The sequence below is a fragment of the Ctenocephalides felis genome, unplaced genomic scaffold (assembly GCF_003426905.1).
Source record: "Ctenocephalides felis isolate EL2017-DRISC unplaced genomic scaffold, ASM342690v1 CF-g0.4_SCAFFOLD_01886, whole genome shotgun sequence".
NCBI classification, from domain to species: Eukaryota; Metazoa; Arthropoda; class Insecta; order Siphonaptera; family Pulicidae; genus Ctenocephalides; species Ctenocephalides felis.
Window position 1 is genome coordinate 75,954,485 of NW_020538040.1, and position 24,274 is coordinate 75,978,758.

General features: G+C 30.4%; 1 protein-coding gene across 1 annotated transcript in view; it reads left to right on the plus strand.

The window, feature by feature from the left end:
• The window catches only part of LOC113375358 (thyroid transcription factor 1-like), a 42,260-nt gene extending 19,505 nt beyond the window's left edge, over positions 1-22,755 (plus strand). Inside the window, exons 2-3 of the mRNA XM_026615294.1 lie at positions 21,228-21,314; positions 22,348-22,755. Of these exons, the coding sequence (XP_026471079.1) occupies positions 21,228-21,314; positions 22,348-22,755 (495 nt within the window). The remainder of the gene's footprint in view (positions 1-21,227; positions 21,315-22,347) is intronic.
• Positions 22,756-24,274: the final 1,519 nt, after the last annotated feature.

Genomic DNA, 24,274 nt, shown 5'->3' on the forward strand with positions numbered 1-24,274 from the left:
TTTTAATCTTTAAGTTCAATTATATATTCAATTACGAACAATTACAATTAAATACGATGTTTTTGATTATTTTATATTATTCCATACTAACTTACTGAATGTAGCGAACAAAACCAATTGCTAAGGATAAGCATTTTTATAGTTCGATAGTTATAGCATCACATAATATAACTTTGAAAAATAGTAGTAACAAAAATATGAATAGTTTTTTTTCTATCTGTATATCAAAACAACTTTAGAAGATTTGAATTATAAATTGTTGCAAGTATGAAAGAGAAATCGTTTAGATATTTGATGAAAAAAACAAAACTAGTCGTGTATGGCATCGTGTCTTAAGGCGAATTGCTGGAACTTTCCATACCGTAACGAAATGTTCGAGGAATATAAAACTCAAAAACCTGCCTCTGCCAAATACTAATCAGCACATCTTCCTATCAATAGGAAACGAATGTTTTTTGAACTCTTGAAATCGGTTGATCCGTGCGCCCGAAAACGTGGACGAAAAAATGCGTACATACAAAAGACACACACACATCCCTTTTTTCTGAGGTATGCCAAAATGTTCAGAAACCTTCAAAACGTGAAGATATGCAAAATATTTCATTTTTGATTTTTGGCCCATTACGATAACTACCCTACGGGATGTTAATAAACTTTCAGGAATCGCATAGCTCATAATAATTCACGCAGGACTTGCTATTATGCATAAACCCCAATAATAATATTGCTATTAACTGTACTGGTATAATTTGGTTAGTTCATTCATATATGACCGTGCATATGTATGGATTAGTGTTCGTGGGCGTATGCAGATTAATCTGTTATGAAGGCAGAGTTCTCATTAAGCATTTTACGGTATTATTTGGCGTTTGGCTTCGAATTTTTCAATAATCCGGTATAATCCGGTGTTAGGCCGGGGTCGGCCCAGCGTTCGGTAGCGCGACGTATGTATGATTATGACAGTTCCCACGCCCTTCGCGCGCCGCTTAAGCGTGCGCGTAAATATGTGCGGGGGTTTGCTCAATGAACGCTGTCGCATAAATAAACAACTCAAATGTCATAACACATATCAGCGCAAATATTAATGATAGCTGACAAACGCTTTATAATTGTTCAATAAAACCCGGACAAATGACACATGAGTCTGTTTAACAGGTCTGCTTTTGTCGATACACATATTCAGCGGACGAAAGGCGCACAGGCAAACAGTTCATAAAATATACAGGCGGACGTGATATATATGTGTATGTATATGTATATCTATTTATTAAAATCATTGTGTATTTTACCAACTACTGGGTAGGACTTCGGTACGGTTGTGCCAAGGTACGGTAGTGACAGTTGTCATAACAGCTAAACTATACTGATTTTTAAGGAAGAAAGATGAATTATGATCGTTCGGCCAAGTTCTCATTATTGCTTTCAGTCAGTGCCTTACATGATCTGTAGAGCGCATTGCTTTTAAAGAGTCAAAAGTAAGTTTTCAATTTCGAGCTTTTTTAATCATAACTGTTAATTGTATACAGATCACTTTGTTATTATGCTGTCAGTTGAACATTAGTAGTTATTTACTAGCTGTTAGTTTTTGCAAAGATAATTTAGTTGTCACGTCATAATGATGATTTGTTTTCAGAAGTGTGTGTTAGATACGATTGTGACAAATTTTGTGGGTACGGTTGTCGCATGTATTTTTCGTCCTTTTTGATTGAAGAATAACAGATCAAAAAAATCTAGTTTAGCTAATTATGAAACAAAATACGAAAGAGAAAGAAAAGGGAAAACTCAAGCAAAGCATAAGGTTTTTATCCATTTTTCCAATAATAACTAGTAACAGGCGATTTTCAACAGAATATTAAACGATATTATTAAATATAATTTTTAATTGGATTTGTAAAGTGGATATAAATATAATTTTATAATTGGATTTGTAAAGTGGATATGTATATCTGTACAACAGTCCGACGCAATAAACAGAACTGTGCAGGTCAGTCGTTTTTGATAGTTAATAAAAAAACTGATCTATCACATTATTAAATTTTTTATATCTAATTTTATTTCTAGTTTTATTTCAATCTTTGATAATACGTAACCATTTTTGTCATTGCTATATCCTATGAATGGTTTCTTGATTAATGTAAAAAATCACATCTGGGGTGAGTTGAAACAAAACCTTGGGGCTAGTTGTAACGCACAAAAATTTATGTACAGAATCAAGTGAACGTGATAACGAACCTATAATCTATAAACAGTTGTGGAATTATTTTTATTTGATTCAGAAAAGAAATAGTTACATCGACTATTATTTCGTAAAAATATAATCATTGGATTTCAAGATGTATTGATTTTTAAAAAAAACTTTTACAACAAGCCGCTCTAGTATTACTAGTTTTGGAATTCATGGATTAATCGAATTCAGTGCGTTTAACTTCACTATAAATGCTAATCAAAACTAGTCGTACAGAAAAGTTTTGTGCAATGGTCTGCCTTACTAAAATTACTAAAAAAAAAATAAAACTTACATGATTTATCGTATATTATTATCAAAAAAATAATCAACTTATGTAATTACATATTATTACATATATTCTATGTGAAGTTTTGAATTCAATGATTCAAGATCAATAATTTGAAAGCTTTGCGTTTCACAAACAGAAAACAATATTGTAAATCAATCATTCTATTTTGAATTTATGTTTACTTGTAATCATTAATTTTGTTGCTAGACGACAAATGATTTACCAGTGATGATTGCGATAAATATTTCTCATAATTTAAATTGCATATATAATATATTTTTTACATACGCGTTTTGTTTATTGGCTGAATATTTTGTCGCATTTAAAGTACTAGTTAAATAAGCAAATGGATCGACGGCACACACTGAGCTAAATCAATATTATTTTATGATAATTCTTGCGTGGTTCATACATATTTACACTATGTGCGTATATATATATATATATATATATATATATATATATATATATATATATATATATATATAATATAGTGTCTTGCTAGAAATTTATAATTTATTATCCATAACTTTCATTTTAAATTATTATTTTAAATCACGTGTATTGCTTTCTCATTTACTGCTGCCTTGAAAAAAAAAAACAATTATAAATATTTTTGTCATTTCTTCAAATATACATTTTCACACAATATGAATTTATAATGGCTGCAAATATATATAATTGTTTTTGTTTTATATCTAACAATATACGCATTACATAAGATTCAAGTAACGGTATTTAAATACACTTGCACGATTACTTTTAATAATAAACTTAATAAATAAACAAACAATTTGATTTCAATTTCGATTTTCAACGGATAAAGCATCTTCGTTCTGTCTATGAGTCAATACATTCTCTCTTGTAGTGCTTGATTCAAATGATTAGTATGTGTTGTATATTTATTATAGTTTTATTTTTTAAACTCCCGTAGGGTAAGTTATAGTAATCGCAAAAAATGGAAAATAAACATTTTATATATCTACGTTTCAGAGGTTTCTGGACATTTTGGCATACATTAGAAAAAATAGATGTATGTTTGTGCGTGTGTGTTTGGATACAATTTTTTATCTACGATATTGGGAGCACGGATCAACCGATTTGAATGGTTCAGTAAACATTCGATTCGTATTCATAGAGAAATTTGCTGATTAGTTTTTGGCAAAGGCAGATCCAGACATTTTTGAAAGAACGGCACAATCGATTAGAAAGATTCAAAAAACATTCGATTCGTATTGAGAGAATAATTCGTTACATTTTTGCGGGGGCGTGTCTAGCGGTTTTGGAGATACGGAGCAAAAAGTACAAAAGTACAGATAAAAAGTACATTGACCTTTTTATCTGCGGACCTTTAAGCCTTCCTCTACCCTATATATATAAGTTTTTTTTGATAGCTATTAATTACAACTTTATTTTTCTGAACAAATTTTTTTTTTCCTAAAAAATATTTAATTTATTTTGTTACTGAACAAGCGGACACATCGTGCCTTCAAAACGTAGAAAATATTAGTTAATGTTAGTTAATAAATTCAATGAAATTTTTGTACTTAAAAATATTTATAAAATCTTATCTGTATAAACATAGAATCTATTCATATTTTGCACAATTATCTGAAAGTAGAAGGAAATTAAATTGTTTTGTCAGGTCTTTGACAACATACTGGCTTTCTGTTATATACAGACATTAAGTATATTAACCAAACGCTCTAAATATCACATAATTTCATTAGGCCGTCATCGTGGTCATGGTTACGTAGCCCTACAATTAATAGCAAATACTTCAGAAAGCACTACTGTATTTACCTTGCTGCTGCGCGCGCAGAGTATGCGAAGCTTTCCTTTCCGGTGCGCTCGCGCGGGCTTTGCGCAACAAAGTTAATCTTTATCGTAATTTGTGTTTCAAATTATCTTTACCTTTCTCAACAATGCGTCAATATGGAGAACAATATACAAAACTCATCAAACTGATCCAAATATTTCTGATATCAATTCTGGTTAATTTAATATGTTATTAAAGTAAGAAGGTTTACCCCTGGTGCAAATAGTAACTGCTTATGGATTTAAAAAAATCCTTAAAATATTTCTCAAAATGTTATAAATGAAATTATTTTATTTTCATGATCCAGAGAAATTTGTTATAAACAGGTTAATCGCCACGATAATATCAGAAACAATTTCACATTGATCATGGTAGCTTTAGTAGTAATAAAATGTATCAAGGAAACTTAATGTATCAAAGAAAAAAAAATTTCCGAAATTTCTGGAAAAGCACTATTTTTTATGTCACACATATGACTGTCATGGCCTTATATTAAAACATTTTCCTCCTTCTGCCAAATCGCGTATGGCAGATATCTAGGCCTGACATGGATCATGTAAGAACTTTTTCGCGCCAGACACATGGCGATTAATGTATTAATGATCATATTTTGTATTATTTCCTATTGTCTTCAATTTTATTCTTGAAACATTTCGAATTTACATGTAGATATTAAAGTTTATAAACCAAATTTAAACAAAATATTTGTATCTGTTACATTTTACATAGCTGAGATGACCATAGCCGCGTAATGTAGAAAAAGTTTGTTAATATTAGAATATGGTGAATTTGATTTTCAGGAACGTTCAATTAGCTCGCATTGTTTGTATGATTACTTTGTGTTTGAATACAATGTGCATTATGCCTATTATAATCAAGAATTCCAAATTTAAAAAAATACACCACACAAATCACAAACTGTATGAGTGCAATATATAATTTTTTTTAGTATTTCTTTCAATGACTATAAAAAAAGTACATAAAATATGATTAAATTTAGATCGCTATTCTTCATTTAATTTAGATCAATCAAGAAGTTCTTATTCAATGTGAAGGTAAAAGGTTCGATTTGCGACATAAATTTATGTGATGCTTTGATCTAAACTGAAAAACCTAAAAAAATGTCTCTTTCTTGTTACTTGTCAAAATTTTCTTTCTTTCATATCTGTCTTCAACAATGTATTGCGAAACTTGGAAATATTACAAAGAATCTGTTCTGATAATCGGGCGATGTCAATAGCTTACCCCACCGGGTACTTAATTAATGTTAAATCGATATTATATCACATGCTTCAAGTGTAATTTTAATGGCATTAAAAAGAATTTCTCTTTTGTTGGGCATAATATAATCCGTTTACGAAGTTCGCAAATTCCATCTTTTTTCAACAGGGTGTACAATGTTTGCTCAAGCTTTTGGTGCTTTACATAACCTTTCCGGTCTTACTATTGTTGTGTTAGCAGCGTCGACCGCAGATCCGATTAAAAATATAAATGCGTTTAAAATATGATTCCTTTTTAAAAGGAGGAAAAAAAAACATATTTACAGATAAGGGATCGCACAGGTAAAGGAATGGCACTTGTCGATTATTAGGTTGGCAAAAAAGATGTTTTTTTAGGTTTTCGTATGTAGAGTCAGGGCCGTGCCTGGGTATGTGGCCGCCTGCGTGCGAGAATTTTTTGGCCGCCCTTGAAAATAACATAATAGGAAAATATCAAATATGTTCTCGACTTGTAATTTTTATATTTTCTCTATGTTCCAAGTCATTCTGAATCGTTCGAGACCAAATTGTAACCAAATTGTAACTAGCTGTAAGTGGAATTCTGTCTTGAGGCAATTATGGCATCGTGCCTTAAGGCAAATTGCTGGAACTTCTTCGGAAATTTTCAATTCCGATTTTCGGCCCATTACAATAACTTACCCTACGGGAAGTTAAAAAAAAGTGTGTATACGAGCCAATTTTTAATTTTTTGTCAACGTTTTCTCTGAAAATCGGGTAAATCGATTTCAAAAATTTAAGTCATTTGATTTAACTAGATAACGACTACCATCTGTCAGTTTAGTGCAACAATCGGCCAAGCCGTTTCTAATCAACAGAAAAGTTTACAAATTTTCGTGCATGTTTTAGCCCAAAATCCTGCATCGTTTTCAAACATTCGTAAACTGTTTGAAAGATATCATTTGAGAATCGTGCTGATTAGTTTTAAGAGATTGGACGAATCGTTTATTTATTTAATTGTTAAATATTCATATCAATAGACCCATATCTTTATTATCAAATTTTGCTAAAGTTTTTGAAAAAATTGTATTTAATAAACTAATTCCATCGATAAAATCTTTAATTTCTAATAATCAGCATGGTTTCATGTCTGCTCGTTCCACAACTACTAATCTAATATGTATTAAACAATTTCTAGCTGAGAATCTTGACAATAACGGACAAGTCGATGTAATTTACACTGATTTTAGTAAAGCTTTTGATAAAATAGATCATAATATTCTTCTTACTAAATTATCTAAAATTGGTTTTAATACTTCACTTACTTATTTCTCGATATCGATATTCACAATACTTCAGTAAAACAATTAATTACCATCTGTACAAGTTAATCTTGATATTTTGTCGCGAATATGTTATTTCCATCATATATAATTTAGTTTTACCGTTAAGTATTTGATAGTTTCTTTTATTTTGTGTTATGTATTATTGTATCATATATTAGTATACTTGTATTATTATAATATGTAATATTAAAAATTTTAAGTCCTCCTGGAGCTACTCTGTGGGCTATATGATAGATAAAAAAAAGCCGCTTTTGATACGATTTCGGTTTCAATACGGCCGCCTTCGGCTGATTATAATATAAACCATGTTTTTAATCACACGGTATACTGTGGTCTTTTAACTCAGCGGATTTTCAATACGGCTGCGAATGAATTCAGCGGACTTTTAGTTGGCCGCTTCTTAATCAAGCAGTCTTTCAATTTGTCCGCCATTTAATTCATCGGACTTTTAATTCTACCGGTTTTTGTTATGGCCGCCTTTAAATTTGTTCTTTTTTTGATTTGGCCGCCTCTCGGCCCGCACTGCACGCTGGCCAGGCACGGCCCTGATGACTAGGTATATAAATACTACAACGACCTAATCAGTTTTTATACATTTCTTATTTGTGAGAAACTCTTTTTAGATAGATTAGATTAGAGAAACTGTTTTTACTTCGTATCTTAATGAAAACAAACCGATTGTATTTTTGCCCAGTAAACAACTTGTAACGATTTGGCCGCCTCTTAATTTCGGCCGCCTGCGTGCGGTGCACGCAATGAACGCCCGTCAGGCACGGCCCTGTGTAGAGTCTAAATAGAACCTTATTGTTTCCAAAGTTGAGTACGTTTTTCTGGCCGCCTGTTACTGTAGTATAACTCACCAATCTATGAAACGTTTAAATTTAAATTTAACATGCAGAATAAATGATAAGAAACCAACTATTATTACTGAAATTTTCTTTAATGTCGATACAGATGGAAAAATTGTCGCCAAATATTTATGCGGAAAAGACATTTTATGTGCACTCACACTATTAGTCTGATTTTGGTTGTATTTTACGTATGGCTCACGTTTAGGAAATGAATTATAACTTTTATTTACATAGCATCAGACCATTGTAAATAAAAAAGTAAAATAAGTTAAAAGAAGCGATTTTATTTGAGATAAACCAAATTAATAGTTATTCCAACTCTGATGATGATGGCTTATTCTTCTGACAATAAACAATTACCTACCAAAACAAGATTTGTTATAATAGTAAAAGTTGATAAATATTTTTATGTAAAAAAATACATATTTAGATTATGATTTTTAAATTTGTTGTTCAACCTAATAATAATTAAACTACATCGCATTGATTTAACAATGTGGCCATTATTTTATAAAACCTTTTCGAAATTAAAATAGAAATGGTGTTTTTTTGCACTCTGGTCGTCACTTTTTAATTCCGTGTGAGGGGTAAAAAGAACCAGATAACAAATTTTAGAAAGATAGCAAGAAAAACTTAAAGTCAAATTGCTAAAAGTCAAATTAGATTTTTGTGCCCCGCTCTACCCTATACTTAAACCAAATAATTATTGTTTTTTCATTACAAACAACTATAATGTTAGACACTTATACTATTACTATTAGATGTCATAATATTGTCGTAAGTAACTATATTTGTATTAAATTATTGGTATAATTACTCTGATTCTTTTTCGATCTTCTGCTCTATTTGTTTGAGTCTGACATTTATGAAAAAATGTTTTTTTCTATCAAATGATATTTTGTATTTTATTACTCTATTTCAGATCTGTTAAACATTTTTTGTTTAATTTCAAAACTGTATAATTACAAGATTTATTTGAGAAATGATAATTACAAATTCTACCAACATTAAAGATTTCTATTTTGAGAATTATAAGTTTTTGGAAATATTTAATATATTACACAAACTCTATGAATATTCAGAGGATTTGAGTTAAATATAAAGTGGGAACAATATATTGGTAACGCTATTATAACAGTAAAAAAAATATGACCACCAGGCGCTTGATAAATACTTTTAGTTCACATAATAACACATCAATGGCGTCAAACCTAATATTATTTTACCGTAAAATATCTCATGTATTCAATGTATCTAAATATGCAAAAATCTATCTAAATTGTGTTTTATTTATTCAGTTTTCAAATTCTCTACTATTACTATGTATAACTCAACACGTCATTGGTTCTAAGTAGGGGTGGTTCTAAGGCGGTGAAAAACGTACGAAAGAAAAATTATTGTGAGACATCTTTCAAAAGTTGCCTCTTTAAATTTGTTTGTATTTAAAAACATTTGTGATTGTATTAAAAGTCCCTTTACAAATACCGTTGAACCAGGCAGATGGATCTAATCTTGATAATAGGTATCGATCAATTGTTACGATATCTCATACGCAATCTAACGCAGAAACATACAACACAGTGAATTGGGCTCATCGAGGGTTCCGTATCTTGATCTAAATAGATAAAATATATAGGCGTTACTTGTTGATTTTAATGTTTGTCATATTATTCATTATGGATTACAATGCGTCTTAAAACATGCTAATTTTGGCATAAATAGCAAATATATAAAATCATAAGCAAAGCTAAGCATAATGTATTTCCATCCGTATACATCTTATTAATATAATCTTTCAAATTTTAATTTAATCTCATTAACTTAATGTCATGAAGTCTGCTAATTAAATACAAAAACTATAAAATAGAGAATATTTTATATTATTTTTATAATTCTTTTTCTAACTATAACAAAATTATATTAACCTTTGCGCTACGAGAGTGTTCCGCAGGAATGTCACTGCTGTACGGTACAGCGTGCCCTTTAGTAGCGCTACTGAACCAGGCACAACGATATATTTTAAGAAATTTCTATCATTATCAATAAAAATGTGTTAAAAAATTAAAAATTACACTTCTGATGATCGAGAAATTATTATAAAAGTCTAGAATAGTTTCACTAATAGTGATAAATCTGCAAAATGATCGAAAGATTAAAAGCCATAAATAAACTAGTGGGGCGCATGGCATCGTGCCTTAAGGCAAATTGCTGGAACTTTCCGTACTAATAATTTTTTTTTTTTTAAAGAGATTAACATTTTTGAACAAAAATTACTTTGAAAAAATTAGATTTTTGAGAAACTATAAAATTTTGACAAAAATTTACCTTTTTTGAAAAAAAGACTTTTTGAAAAACAGTTAAAATCTCTATAAAATATCAGATAATTTGATGTGCTTATGTCTAATGATCATTTTTAACCGCCAAATGGCATTTTTTTTTACTTTTTTCACTAGATCTCCGAAACCGTTAGCCCTGCCTTCATGAAATCAATTATTCATCTTATCCATACAAGTAAAATGTTTTTTGAATTACTAAAATCGGACGCTCCGTTCTCTTAAAAACTCAGTTACTGTTTGTGGCACTTTTTGCCCCGTATTTTCGGAACGGCTAAACCTGCAAATAAAAGCAATCGAATGTTGTTTGAATAATCGAAATCAGTTGAACCGTGTTCCCGAAATCGTCGACGAAAATTTGTATCCGCACACACACACACGCACACACACATACACACACATACATCCATTTTTTCTAAGGTATGCCAAAATGTTCAGAAACCAAATCGCAAATTTTTTTGCGATTACTATAATTTACCCTACGGGAAGTTAATAAATGAAAAAAATAGTGATAAATCGTTCATGGACAAGATCCGTACACACAGCTGACATTCGTAGCGAAAGGGTTAATTTAAAATCTTTATCTAAATTTTTAAAATCTTAACTTGCAGTGTCTTAAGTAAGTAATAATAATGGAAATAATGGAAAATATCAGTATTTATAATTTGTTTAACATTTACTTGCATACATTTTATTTATGTATGCAGATATTACTTGTTCTAAACTATATAAAGTATACCTACTCGTTGTAGATTATAGATTATTATAGATTATAGATGAAACTTATTTTACAATAGTTTTTCATAATCAATGATGTATGATTGTGATATCTAAGTAATTGAAAATATATATGCATTTAAAGTTTAACTAATTATATACAAAAATAAGTGAATAATTACATACAAAATTTCCTAATCCCATAGCTGTATTGAATTATATATGCAAATAATTTTTGTGCAAATTATTAACAAGTAATATTGCTGTTTTTTTTAATCTCTGAAACATATAAACAAATTTTAATCCGCATAGCTGTAATAAATCTCCTTCGGATAATAGTGCATTAACAAATAAAATTGCGGATGTTTATAATATTGAATAATTTTGTTTTCCTACATCTTTCTAGTTATCATGAAAATAACAAATCTTCGTGGTATTCGTCGGAATAGTCTCTTAGCGAAAAGGTTAATATAATTTCATTACATTTAGAAAAAGAATTATGAAAATATTATAAAATATCCTTTACTTTATAGTTTTTGTATTTGCAAGCATTTGACTAATTTAGCATCGGTATTTAAAAAATTGCGCTAGAGCACATTAGTCACGTCCCGCGTAACACCGGTTAAGCATCGCCGGTTTAGCGACGCGCTGAACGGATACGCCGATAGAAAAATATTGCTTTTATAATAATCAAATTCAGCATCACACTCAAAATTTGACAGATGTTGAACTGGCTGAAGTGAAAGCACTTGAGTTTGGCGAGTGATGTAGTTGTCTGCGCGGTGGGACCCAGTGGAACAGTATAACACTATAAAGCGCGGTATGGAACTATGCGCAATTGTACGGAACTGCACGGAGGACAAAGGCGCGCAGCACTCGAGAGCGCGAGTGCGCGAGTGCGCGATCGCGCTGCGTCCCTCCTCCCGTTTCCTCATTGACGATAGCGTACTTAAAGCTCAAGTGGTGCTGCTGACCTGCGATTACAAAAACGATTTTTCCACATTTGCAATGACGAATTCCTAATGATGGCAATTTCTGACGGTTTTCCAAATTTTTGAACGGACTGGCGTTTTTTAAACTCTCGCCTTTAAAATAACTTTCTTTAAATGAGCCTAAATGTTCAGAGTTTGAATATAGTTTTTTAATGAATGTATTGAATTATATTCAAAGTGTGTTATTTTGTACGATACATTGTTCTGTTTTTTAACTTCCCGTAGGGTAAGTTATTGTAATGGGCCGAAAATCGGAATTGAAAATTTTTACATTTCTCGACGTTTTGAAGGTTTCTGAACGTTTTGGCATACTTCAGAAAAAATGGATGTGTGTGTGTGTGTGTGTGTGTGTGTGTATGTATGTATGGATACAAATTTTCGCCCACGTTTTCGGGCGTACGGATCAACCGATTTGAATGGTTTAAAAAACATTCGATTCCTATTAATAAAGAGAAGAGCTGATTAGTTTTTGGCAAAGACAGGTCCAGCAGTTACGGAGATAAGGAGCAAAGAGTGCAGAAAATAGAAATCGAGTTTTTGAGAGAACGGAGCATCCGATTTGAATGATCTAAAAAACATTCAATTAGTAATGATTGGGAGAAGGGGTTATTAGTATTTCGCAAAGGCAGGCCCAGCCATTTCGGAGATACAGAGCTAAATGTACAAAAAATAGCAGTTTTTGAGAGAACTAAGCGTCCGATTCAATTGATTCAAAGAACTTTCTGCTTGTCTTAACAAAATAATTGATTTTGGAAAAAAAAAATTGTACCATTTTTTTTTTTTTTTTTTTTTTAATTTTTTGTATATCGAAAATAATTCAGATTTTATTTTTAATTCTGACTATAGTTCTAATATACTTTAAACAAATAATTTCAACTCTGCAATTCAGTTTATATAATTCTTATAAATATTAGACAATGTTACAATTTTTATAATGATCTATTTGAAAACATTCAATATTCCTCGAACATTTCGTTACGGTACGGGAAGTTCCAGCAATTTGCCTTAAGGCACGATGCCACCCACCCCACTAGTTATTTTTTATATACGTATGGGCCGGTCCTGGGGTCCTCAGCGCCCGCATGCAAGATTTGTTCTAGCGCCCCCCCCCTCCAATAATTTTAACTGTTTTAACATTTATCATTAAATTTATATAAACATTTAGGTAAATTTTTTAAATTGATTTTTAATCATTTTGGATTTAGTACACAAAAAATTAGATATAATCTAAGAGCGTATAAAATACATTGATTTTAATTTTATTTAGAAAATCGAAGCGATTTGCGGGTTGGCCATAATTAAAGATTTTACGTTTTCAAGTATTTCTAACATATGTGTAATATTAATATTTGGGTTTTGAAACATTTTACTCATTTCATTTTTAAACATTACACTCGTTGTTTATGTTGGATTTTTGAAACTTAATTTTAATTTTTTTTTCATTATTTACAATATCCAAAATTGCATCGTAAACTTCTCCTCATTGATATTGTAAGGGACAAATTGTATTCATGTTTACTGTTTGTGATTGTTGTTTTAATGTTAAATTTCTAACGTATTTTAAAAGATGCAAAGAAATTACATATTTTCTTAACTATATTGAAAGCAATACACAATTATATTTGTATCTGCATTATTTCAGCTTAGTTAATAATTAAATTTAGAATGGACACCACTAGGTATAAAAAAGCTCACGATTTTTGTTTCTTTGTAAGTACATTTTGCTTCCATTTTTCATATTTGCTCCATTTCCATAAACCTAACCACAAATGTCTTCAACGTTCAAAGTTCATCAGCTGCAAAACATTTTCAACAAAAACAAAAGATACTATTCAATTTCTCGGTCTTAATAAACCATTTCCTAAGCACTGACTTCCCGAAGTTCCGTTCAAACTAAATCAGCTTGCAATTTTTCGTCAATAATGCCCAATAATTTAAACTTTCGTAGGTTTGCGCTTACGGGATTGAACACTAGATAATTTCTTTTTCGATTCCACATTAACTTCAAACGAAGAAAAATTTAATAAGTATATTAAACAATAAGCAGAACAATAATTTACTAATTTGCAGAGTAATGAATTGTTTCTACTGATATCACATTGCAAACTGAAGATGCTTTTTGTGTCTCCATAGTTAAGTTAGATTGTTTATTATAATCTATTAAGTATTCTAGATTTTATACTAAAAAATAAGAATAATATATTATAAATTTCATTTTCGAATCTCGTTTTGGCGCCCCCTAAGACGTGCGCCCGCATTTTTTGCATACATCGCATGCAAGGCAGCACCGGCCCTGGGTAGGGCGAGCCACAAAGGTGCAATTTGAATTTCAGCAATTATACTGTCTAAACCAAATGAACTACATCACAACAAATAATGCGTTAAATAAGCAACTCAAACTATCGAACTATCTTAAAAAAATCACTTAACTCCCAATCATAGAAATGTGTTTTTTCGATTATTTTCTTCCTAATATAGTTCCTAATATTTTGTCAGAAAAATTCATCAGAAGAGTTGGAATGTCCATCAATTTATTTTTTTTAAAATTGCTTTTGTTCAACTTAATATACTTTTTATATACTATTTCCTTATTTTCCTTATTGTTTACAGTGTAAACTTTACACCTTTGCATGTGTGCATGTGTAAAGGTCTAGTTGATCTTTTTGTCCCAACTACATGTTCGGGCTAACTAACGTAGAAATAACTATTAATCTTATAAAACAATTAAATATATATATATAGTATAGTATAATATTAGGTCTTTATAATACTAAACAACAGTGCTCATATAACCAAAAAAACTAACAACGAAAGAATATACTTATGTTATAGATTTTTAAACATGGCAGTTTATCTCGAGATAGTGATGTTGCTGGATTCGAGGCGATGGCTGATTACGCATCTTTTTTCCACTACTTTTATATATTTTAGTTAAACAAAATTCCTAACTTCACTTGTTTTTTAAATATTCGTGGTGAACTTTTACACCCGCGGAACCTTAAGTCCCGCTCTACCCTATTATATACAAAATATTGAACACAATGTTTACTAGAATTATAGTAAAATACGACATATAATCTCAATATCAATCAAAATCGCTGCCATTTTTTCTAGCAATGATTAAATAGCAATCAGAAAATTAAAAAAATATATAAGCTACAAAAGACAGATACAAAAGACGCATGTTTTCAAAATATAAGTAATCTTTTGGATTTGATAAGGAGTTCACTGGTGCTTCAATACCCAAATATTTTACAAAATTTTGCATAAGACATTCGGCATGTGATTTGCATTATTTAAGTAATTGTAGTTTCATAGATGGTCAGTACGGATAGCTAAACAGTCTGTTCGAATACATTTTTACCATAAAAACTAAATAATGGATTTAAACGTACCTGCATTAATAATACATAGTTTTCTTTTGATAGTAAGTAGGTAAACCTATAATTTAAATTTACCTTCTATAAGAATGGACATGATCGCTTTCAATTGTGGTGTTCTTTATATGAAAACATAACAAAATCGTGAAGTGTGTAAATCTTTTCGCGTTTTTTTATTCCCATAATTTATGTGAATAGCAATAAAATAGTATGTTCGAAAACAATTATCTTTCCAATAAAAAGTAAATTTGTTTCCAGTCTATTGAATCTGAATAAGAAGGAAGCATCTAAATAAGCTCGGTACGCCTACATCGTGGGCATGTTTCGAGGGTGTATGGTGTTCAATTCAATTTCAATTATCTTTCAAAGGCACTGTTCTGTACGCGAACACAATGCCGGTGCAATATCCGTGAAGACACGTTAGACGCATGGTTGGACGCATACCGCAAACTAAGGGACGATAGACTAATTATAGTATCATTCCACAAATAAAATAAGGCTTTTAAGGGCCACATATGGAACGCAGAGGCTAATTCGTATTAGTCTATTTAAATTGTATCTAATTTGCTATTTTATTACACAATGCAAACGCAATAGTTGTCCGCTATCAAATTTATGTTGTGAAGTATTTACGTTCCACATTATCATCGTAGCCACCATTATTTTCCGCGCGCTTGCTTATTTTCTTTTTTTTTTTTAAAAAAAGTTGCTCCACTTGAATGTGAAATAGTGCATTTATTTGAAGTACTTTGTATGTATATCCGTATATTTAGCGTAAATATCCATCCACCTAATACGCTTATAATTTAAATTTTATGGTGCAGTCAAGAACTACTAGTAAAAACAGACGCCAGTTGAACTACATGAAATTTTAGAATTCACCACGTTACTATTATAAACCGTAAATAAAATGTCTACCGCCGTAATCTCGAAAACCAATAAAGTTAAGTTTTAACAACAATATTTGAAAGTAGAGGGAAAAAGATGTATAACCAGCCATCACCTTGATTCTAACAACGTTGATATCGGCAGATAAACAGCAATATTTGAAAATCCATAACTAACACATAATTCATAATAATATTTTCTTTCGCTGATAATTTTTTTCATTGTGAGCACTGTTGCTTTGTTTACGAGATAGGTACATTATTTAATTGTTTTATAAGATAAATTGTTATTAAGTTAGATTTAAGTTTTTTTATATAACCTCAATAAAAACTTACACGTGGGTGTGTAACAGAAAATAGTGAATAAAAAATTAATGAAGTTTAAAAAAGAAAACAATTTTACAAGAAATAAATTCTCTACTGATGAATATTTCTCTACCCAGGTTTGCCGCCATTATCTCAGAAACAAGTAAAATTTTTCGATGATACTATATTAAAGTAGAGGGCGAAAGATGTAACCAGCCTTTGCCTTAAATTGGGAGATAAACGGCCACATTGCCAATTTTTAAAAAAAAAATTCATGATTGTTATTTTCATGTATACGTTATTTGATTGTTTAATAACATGCATCGTTGTTTTCATGTTATATTGAACAGTTTCCTTTATAAAAGCTTATACGTGGTTGGGTAAGAAGGGCCAACTGGCGGTAAAAGTGTAAACAATAATGAAACAATAACAATAAATAAATAAAATAATTGGTATTCCAACTTTGCTGATGAATATTTCTGACAAAGTGCCAGGCCGAGGTTATTACGTTGGGGTCATTGTAAAAATGGGTCCATAAAATTTTTATTTAGCATTGGCTAAATAATGTAGCTATTATTTCGTAAAATTACTTTCAAAATAAAAAATAAGACTTGAAACTTTTTGCCGCCTGTCTGTTTTTTTTTTATTCCGCCTCGGGGGTAAAAAGGGATAGGTAACAAATTTTAGAAAAATAACAAACATACAGTAGAACTTCAATTATCCGAATTAATTGGGACAGGGACCCATTCGGATAATCGGAGTTTTTTTTAAAAAAATTGCCATTGGAGAGAAAAAGAGTTACGTTTTGATATTGCACTATTTTTTTATTGAATTAAATGAAAGAAACATGATATTTTCACTTGTTTTAAATAATAAATAAAATAAAATAAATGTTTTAAATAATATATAAAAGCCTACACTGGCTTCGCGGGTGGAAGAATAATAGTGCACTTAGACTTTTTTTGGACAATGTTTTTTCTGAAAGTGATTCGGATAATCGGCGATTCGGATAGTCGAAGTTCGGATAATTGGAGTTCTACTGTATTTCTATAATTGGGAAGTAACTGGGAATTTTACTGAATAGAGTTTGTTTGATATGTGTTATATGGTTTGATGTAACTTGTATAGTTTTTATAGTATAATTACTGAAATTCAAATTGGAACTTTGTGCCTTGCCCTATCCGACATGTGTATAAATTATACCACTTTGAGGCATTTCTATAGTTATTTTATTTTTGAACTTTTGAATTAAACATAATCTGTGAATAGAAAGGAACGAGGATAAAAAATAGACGGAATAATAATGGAACTGAATAAAAAATTGAAGGCTGCATTAGACAAAATGTAAGAGCATATATTAACGTGCATTTTTTTCACAAACGAGAAAAAACAATTTATCATAACTTTCAAACTACACAACAAAAAAAACTTATAAATATATGAATAAGCTATATAGAAGAGTTGAAACATGCAGAGTATCAATGATTCTACTACTACGACAATCCTTTCATGTGTCCCAGTGCCGTTCGAGCGTAGTCCCGTCGCCGTGAGGTTGCGTAGCGAGTGCTGCTTATCGCTTAGCGCTAGGGCAGGGCGTGGCCCGCGATCGAGTGGGTTGTGTGCTTGCAATGGCCTCTGGTTGGTTTTCCGTTCATTTAACGCGCATAGTATATATAGTACGGGCACGGTTCACGCCGCGCCGTTCAGGGCACTCGCTACTGCATTGTCCCTAATGGTATGCCCTCGATGCAGGCGATTTAGACCTTAGGTACTTGGTTCGGCAATTTTTTACGGGCTCTTATCTGCCCATTACAATTATCAATCAATTATTCGTTACGCGCACATGCGTTGGATTCATATCGAAGTATGAATATTTGCAATGATTTATAAATGTGGTGTTAGACCAATCGCACCTGGCTGAATTTCGGAAAAAATATAAAAAATCACTCATGTCGACATACTGTATCTAACATCAATCGCTATAGGGACGTGTTCTTGTTTTTACACTGATATTGTTTCTATTATCTAAAATAAAATTTAGTAGCCATCGCCTCAGATCAAGCAACGTCGCTATCATGAGATAAACGGCCATGATTGAAGATCTAAGTATAGCACAAATATTATCTAAGTATAGCACTTTCAATGTTAATTTTTTTTTTTTTGGTTTTGAGCACTTTTGTTTAGTTTACAGGGCCTTAATGTAAGGTGACTATATTTTTTTAAGTCAAATCCGTGACGGCAATTTTCAGTTATGCTAATCCGGGACGTCGGGGAGGGGGTGTATGTTTGTCGTTTATATAACAAATGCTATTCAAGGATACAATAAGAAAAGTTTTTTTAAATGAATCTTTTTTTATCATAATTGCGAACATTAAGTAAGAGCTTTATACTTCGACTATTATATGCAATACTTCTTTATCTATGATATTATATCTTATATTTTTCGATCTATATGTTCTATTCAATTTTTTTTATATTTAATTTGAAAAAAAATTGCATCTGTTAGTTTGTTTTCATAATTTTTGTTAATTCAACTATTAATTTTCGAAAACCCGGGACATCCGGGACAAAAAATCAAAATCCGGGACAAATTTCGCTTTAAGAAAAACCCGGGTCACAAGATGGAAATCCAGGACTCTCCTGGCCAATCCAAGACATATGGTCACCTTACTTAATGTAATATTTAAATATACGTTATTTATTTGTTTTATAAGATGTATCGTTAATTTTAAGTTAGATTCAACAGATGTCTTTATATAACCTCTGTAAGCAATAGCTTACATGTGGGTGGTGTGAGGACCAACTGTAACTTTATCCTAGCATAAACAATAAAAAATAGTAAATAATACGTAAATTTAGTTAAAAAGCAATTTTACAAAAAATAAATCAAATTCATAGTTATTACAACTCTGCTGATGGATATTTCTTACAAAATACCATATCAAGGTTATATGCAGTGTTATCTTTTTGAAAATAGTGAAAAATGTGCTTATAAAATTCATGTCTTGCATTGGTTGAATATTGTAGCTATTATTTTGTAAAATGAAAAATAACATTAGAACTGTTTGCCCCCTGGCTGCCCTATTTTACTCCGCATATGGGGTAAAAAAGAACAGATGACAAATTTTAGAAAAATAGTAAAAAAAAACACATTTCTATTATTAGAAATTTTGAACATAGTTCGATAGTTGATTGTGTTTGATTTGTGTTAGGTGTTGTGGTGATGTATTTTATTTGCCCCGGTCTACTTCAGTTTATTACAATAATATATATTCAATTAAATTGTTAACCTGAATGAATACTAATGTAATTTAAACTAAAATATAAAGAACTAAAGAAAGAACTTCAACTGAAGAATAAATTAAGTTTTATTTGCTTCACATTGAAACACATTTCTGAAAAATATTACTAATATTTTTTAAGCGTATGCTTCAAAATATTGAAAAATATTTATTCTGGACGTTTCAACACTAGATGTCATTATTTTGCAAGTTTAAGATATTTACCATCTAAATGAAACTACAATATATTAGTATAATAAAACGGTTTCGCATTACTATTTGCGAAATTGAGTTATTCAAGTGCTTAATCATAAAAATAGATATAAAAATAGAAAATAAACTTATAAATATTTTCTATAATTTTTTTTCCATTAGTGCTATAAATATTTTAATATAGAAATTATTTTATCCTGTTTTTGAATGTACAGCTATTATCTTATTAGATCAAGATTTATATTTTTACATTAACAAATTTAATGTGACAAATAAATATATAATATATATTTGTATTACATTATATCAAAGATTCAAGTCAATAAATAAAAAAGAATAAATTCATAAGACTTATTATATCATAAGACATTCCATTAAACCTTATATCATATTATTATCAATTGAAAATTATATAATTAACTAACAAGTTTTCCACTCGTAAGGCACATGTAAATTTTTATTATGTCAATTTTCCAGCCTTTTTCAGATATTATTGATACTTCTATAAACTTGGTGCGTCGCGACAGCCGATGTAAAATTTGTTTATCTAAGGTACACCGTTGGAGAGGGTATCGAACCCTCGAAAATTCTTTATAAGTTTCTTATATAATAATCCTGTTTTTCTTTTTAAATAGAACGTTTGTTGTTCTTCAAGCTACTTATGCCTATTCTCTGCCTATCATTGTACGATATTGAATTATTTTATGATTTTCAATTCCATTATCTGGTACTGGTACTGGTATGGTTTCAGAAACAAGTGATATATGTGTTGTGTGCTCTTATACTTTATGCTTAATTTTGTTACACTTCTGTTTAAATTTCATAAATATTTTTTCAAATTGTGTATTTTGAAAGGTGTAAAATTCTTTGTATAAAAATTTTCTTTTATTTGCCCTAAATGTGTATATATATTTTCCTATAAAAATCGCCCAATATTTACTATAAAATTGTAATTTGATATGTAGAATTACATAATTTAATAACAACTATGAAAATAGGATATGCAAACATTTTTTTCTATATACTTTTAATCACATTCTGTCATGATATGACATTCAGTAATTGTTTTCACGTTGTATTACCCAGTTGTCTAATCCAATTGTGACTAATTAACCATACTCGAAGTGTTTGTCAATATTTTTATTATACATGTAGTTATATCCGCGAGAGGCGATGAAGCTATATTTAAAATCTATAACCTCAAGTAGAAATTTGACATCAAAGCTGCCTGATGTCGGGCTTGGCTGTGGCCCTGCCACCTCTGGACCTTGCAAACGAAAATGCTAAATTATAAAATTCTCATTTAATTTTATATTTTGTTAATACTTGTTTTCATACTTATTTCTATTAATTGTTATTATTGTTTCAGGTAAAAATATGGTTTCAAAATCACCGGTACAAATGTAAGAGGCAAGCAAAGGAAAAGGCAATGGCAGAACAAAATTCGCATAATCAGGTAAATTATATATTAATTTAATCAATCATAATTAATTTTAATTTTCAATTTGTTTTGCAACTTAGTATACCATACTGTTTATTTCATTAAAAGAACTATTATTAGAAATATCAATTACTAGAATTATTATAAACAAAATAATCATTAGAAATATATCAAATCTTAATCAGGAAAGTAAAGAAAAATTGTCTTAATTGTAATAAATCTTATTACTGGATCTACGTGACGCATTTAGTTAGGTAAACAATTAGATATTTTATAATATCAATCATGAATTTTATTTTATATGGGAACTAAGTAGGAGAAGCTATTATTTTAAATTTTCATTATATTTAAAGTTATGTACTCCAACATTACTGTATATACTTTACGTAATATATACTTTCATATTGCTTTTAATATTTTAGAATCATTTTTTTTATAATTTTATTTGAACAGCAATCAGAACTAATGGGTTCTATGAGCTGTTGTGAGTAAGATCTTACAAACTACATTTGTTTTATTACAGATGGCAACCCAAACAGTTGTCACATCTTTGTATGATAAATTTTTATTACAATCTCTGTAATAGGGCAAGTATGGTGCAACAATGCCGGCTGAGGGCTATTTTCACTTGGAAACATATTGCTATCTATATTTCCAAGTGAAAATCGTTGTCAATGCTGCCTGACAACAGGCTGCTCGAAATGGGTATCGAACCCGGGACCTCTGAAACAAGTCCCGTCTCTCTTAACCACTTACCTACGGGCGAGCCCATTTTAGAATCATAGCTTTAAATTCCAATCGATATTTGATAATAGTCTAAAAATTTGCTAAGATCAAATTTTCTTAGCATACCTTTATCTTATTTTTTATGTACTTGTATATAGAAGTAAATAGATGTGGAATTTGGTAAATTTTTACATGGTGGTTCCAAGAAGCAATTTGACATTTAACAGCCTGATTCTTATTGATTTATGCCATATAATTTTTGTTGTTACAATTACAACTACCTATATAAATAGCGGCCAAATTGTTTATTTCTGAATTGCAGAGTGTAAGTTCCCCTCGACGAGTGGCCGTGCCCGTCCTGGTGAAAGATGGTAAGCCGTGCTCCAGCGGCAGCAGCAACGTGTCGTCTGGTACGATAACGACCTCGGGCGTCATTCAAGGCGGAACTGGTGTTCTGCATCATGGCGGCCAACTGCAAAGTACGCAGGATGGGATACGCGGCTCCACTAACAATTCCCATCCTGGTTCGCATCACAATTCCGGTGCCTCGCCAGGAAGTATGTCATATGGAAATTCATCAGTATCCCAACAACAGTGCACGTCGTCAGGAAGTGGGCTGGTGTCTGGTGCGGTCATGGCTGCAGCTTACAGGAATCAGAATAACTTCATATCCACTGGGCACCAACAACAGTGCACGGGATATGTGCCTCTTCAAGGGAGAGCGTGGTAATTTTAGTACTGATTATTTATTCGAGGTAATTATATAAACAACGCTGGCAAACGTTTTATTTTATTTATATTCTTTATATTAAAAATTATCAAAATCCGATAATATGAAATAGCGTATGATTTTGCATAGTACAGATCAATTATTATAAAATCGTGTGTTAAAATATAAACTCAAGTCCTTAGAGTTTTTCATGAAATATAATATAAAATGTTTGTCGACTAATTATTTTTAAGTATTATATGCATGAGAATTATATCTGCAATATTTATCTATATTTTGTATTATAAAATTTTATCGAGGATATCTGTATTAACCCGAACTTTTGATGGTTTTGATACATTTTGGATAACAAGTTCCGTACGACAAACGTAATTTATATGATGAGCTCAGCAATGCAGGGATCTCTAAAATACCTATATCAAATTACTTACGCCACACAGCAATAGTGAAGCAATTAATTGTAAAACAAACATTTGACGATCAAATATCTAATAAAATAATGAGGTCTGTATTCTAATACTCTCGTATCAGGATACTTATAGTAGTCACAGATAACTATGAACCAAGCAAGTGAATTCATAAATACTTTATGAAAATTAACCAAGGGAATCGAATGTATTCACTTTTTCTCAGTAAAATGTATTCAAAATTCCTCTAGAATTTCAGTTCACCAATCACAATATTGCAGATATAGTAAAATTGCATTATATATATTTTAGATATAGTTTCAAAAGAACTATAATGTTTTATAATACTACTACTGTTTCATTTCTAATTGAATATATAATATTATGGCATTAATAAACAATTATTTATATTGTATTATTTTAATGTCATAATGTTTATGTTGAAACCAAATCTTAGTCATTCACATATTTCGATTTATTGTATTTTAAGTACAAAGAAATATATTGTGTATATATCATAATTATTACTAATATTATTAAATATTATTATTATTGAACTTTTATCACAGGAAAAAGGCAATTAAATTGTTCTGTAAAACTGTGAGTTCAAGCTTATAAAAGATTATTTATTTATTGACTAAGGAAACGTAAGGAAGAACTATTGGCGTAAATGGGACTAAGTTCCTAAGAGACGTGGATTTTATCAGTGATTGCCATGATCATTTTACGAGGTCAGTTCTATCTATAAAGTCTGTTACCAAACGCCGGTTTGTGTACGTTGCATTTATAATAACAAATATTTTTGAATTACACAATCCTACCGCAGTTTTGATTTTTTTAAATCTTCTGCTATTTACTATAATATTTTTTCCATACTGGTTCTCGATGGAATCGATGCAGTAATATTACATGCTATTCGCACAGTTACACTAAAATTGCACGGACTCCTATATATTTGGCATACAACTTCGAAATAGTTGAAAATTATATAAAATTTTACGTAAAGCAATGTTTTTAATTTCAATGAAGTAACCGTATATACAAATCCTTCTCGCTCAAAACTCGCGATTTGAGCAAGAGGGTCCTAATAATTTAGTAGAAATGTATATTCA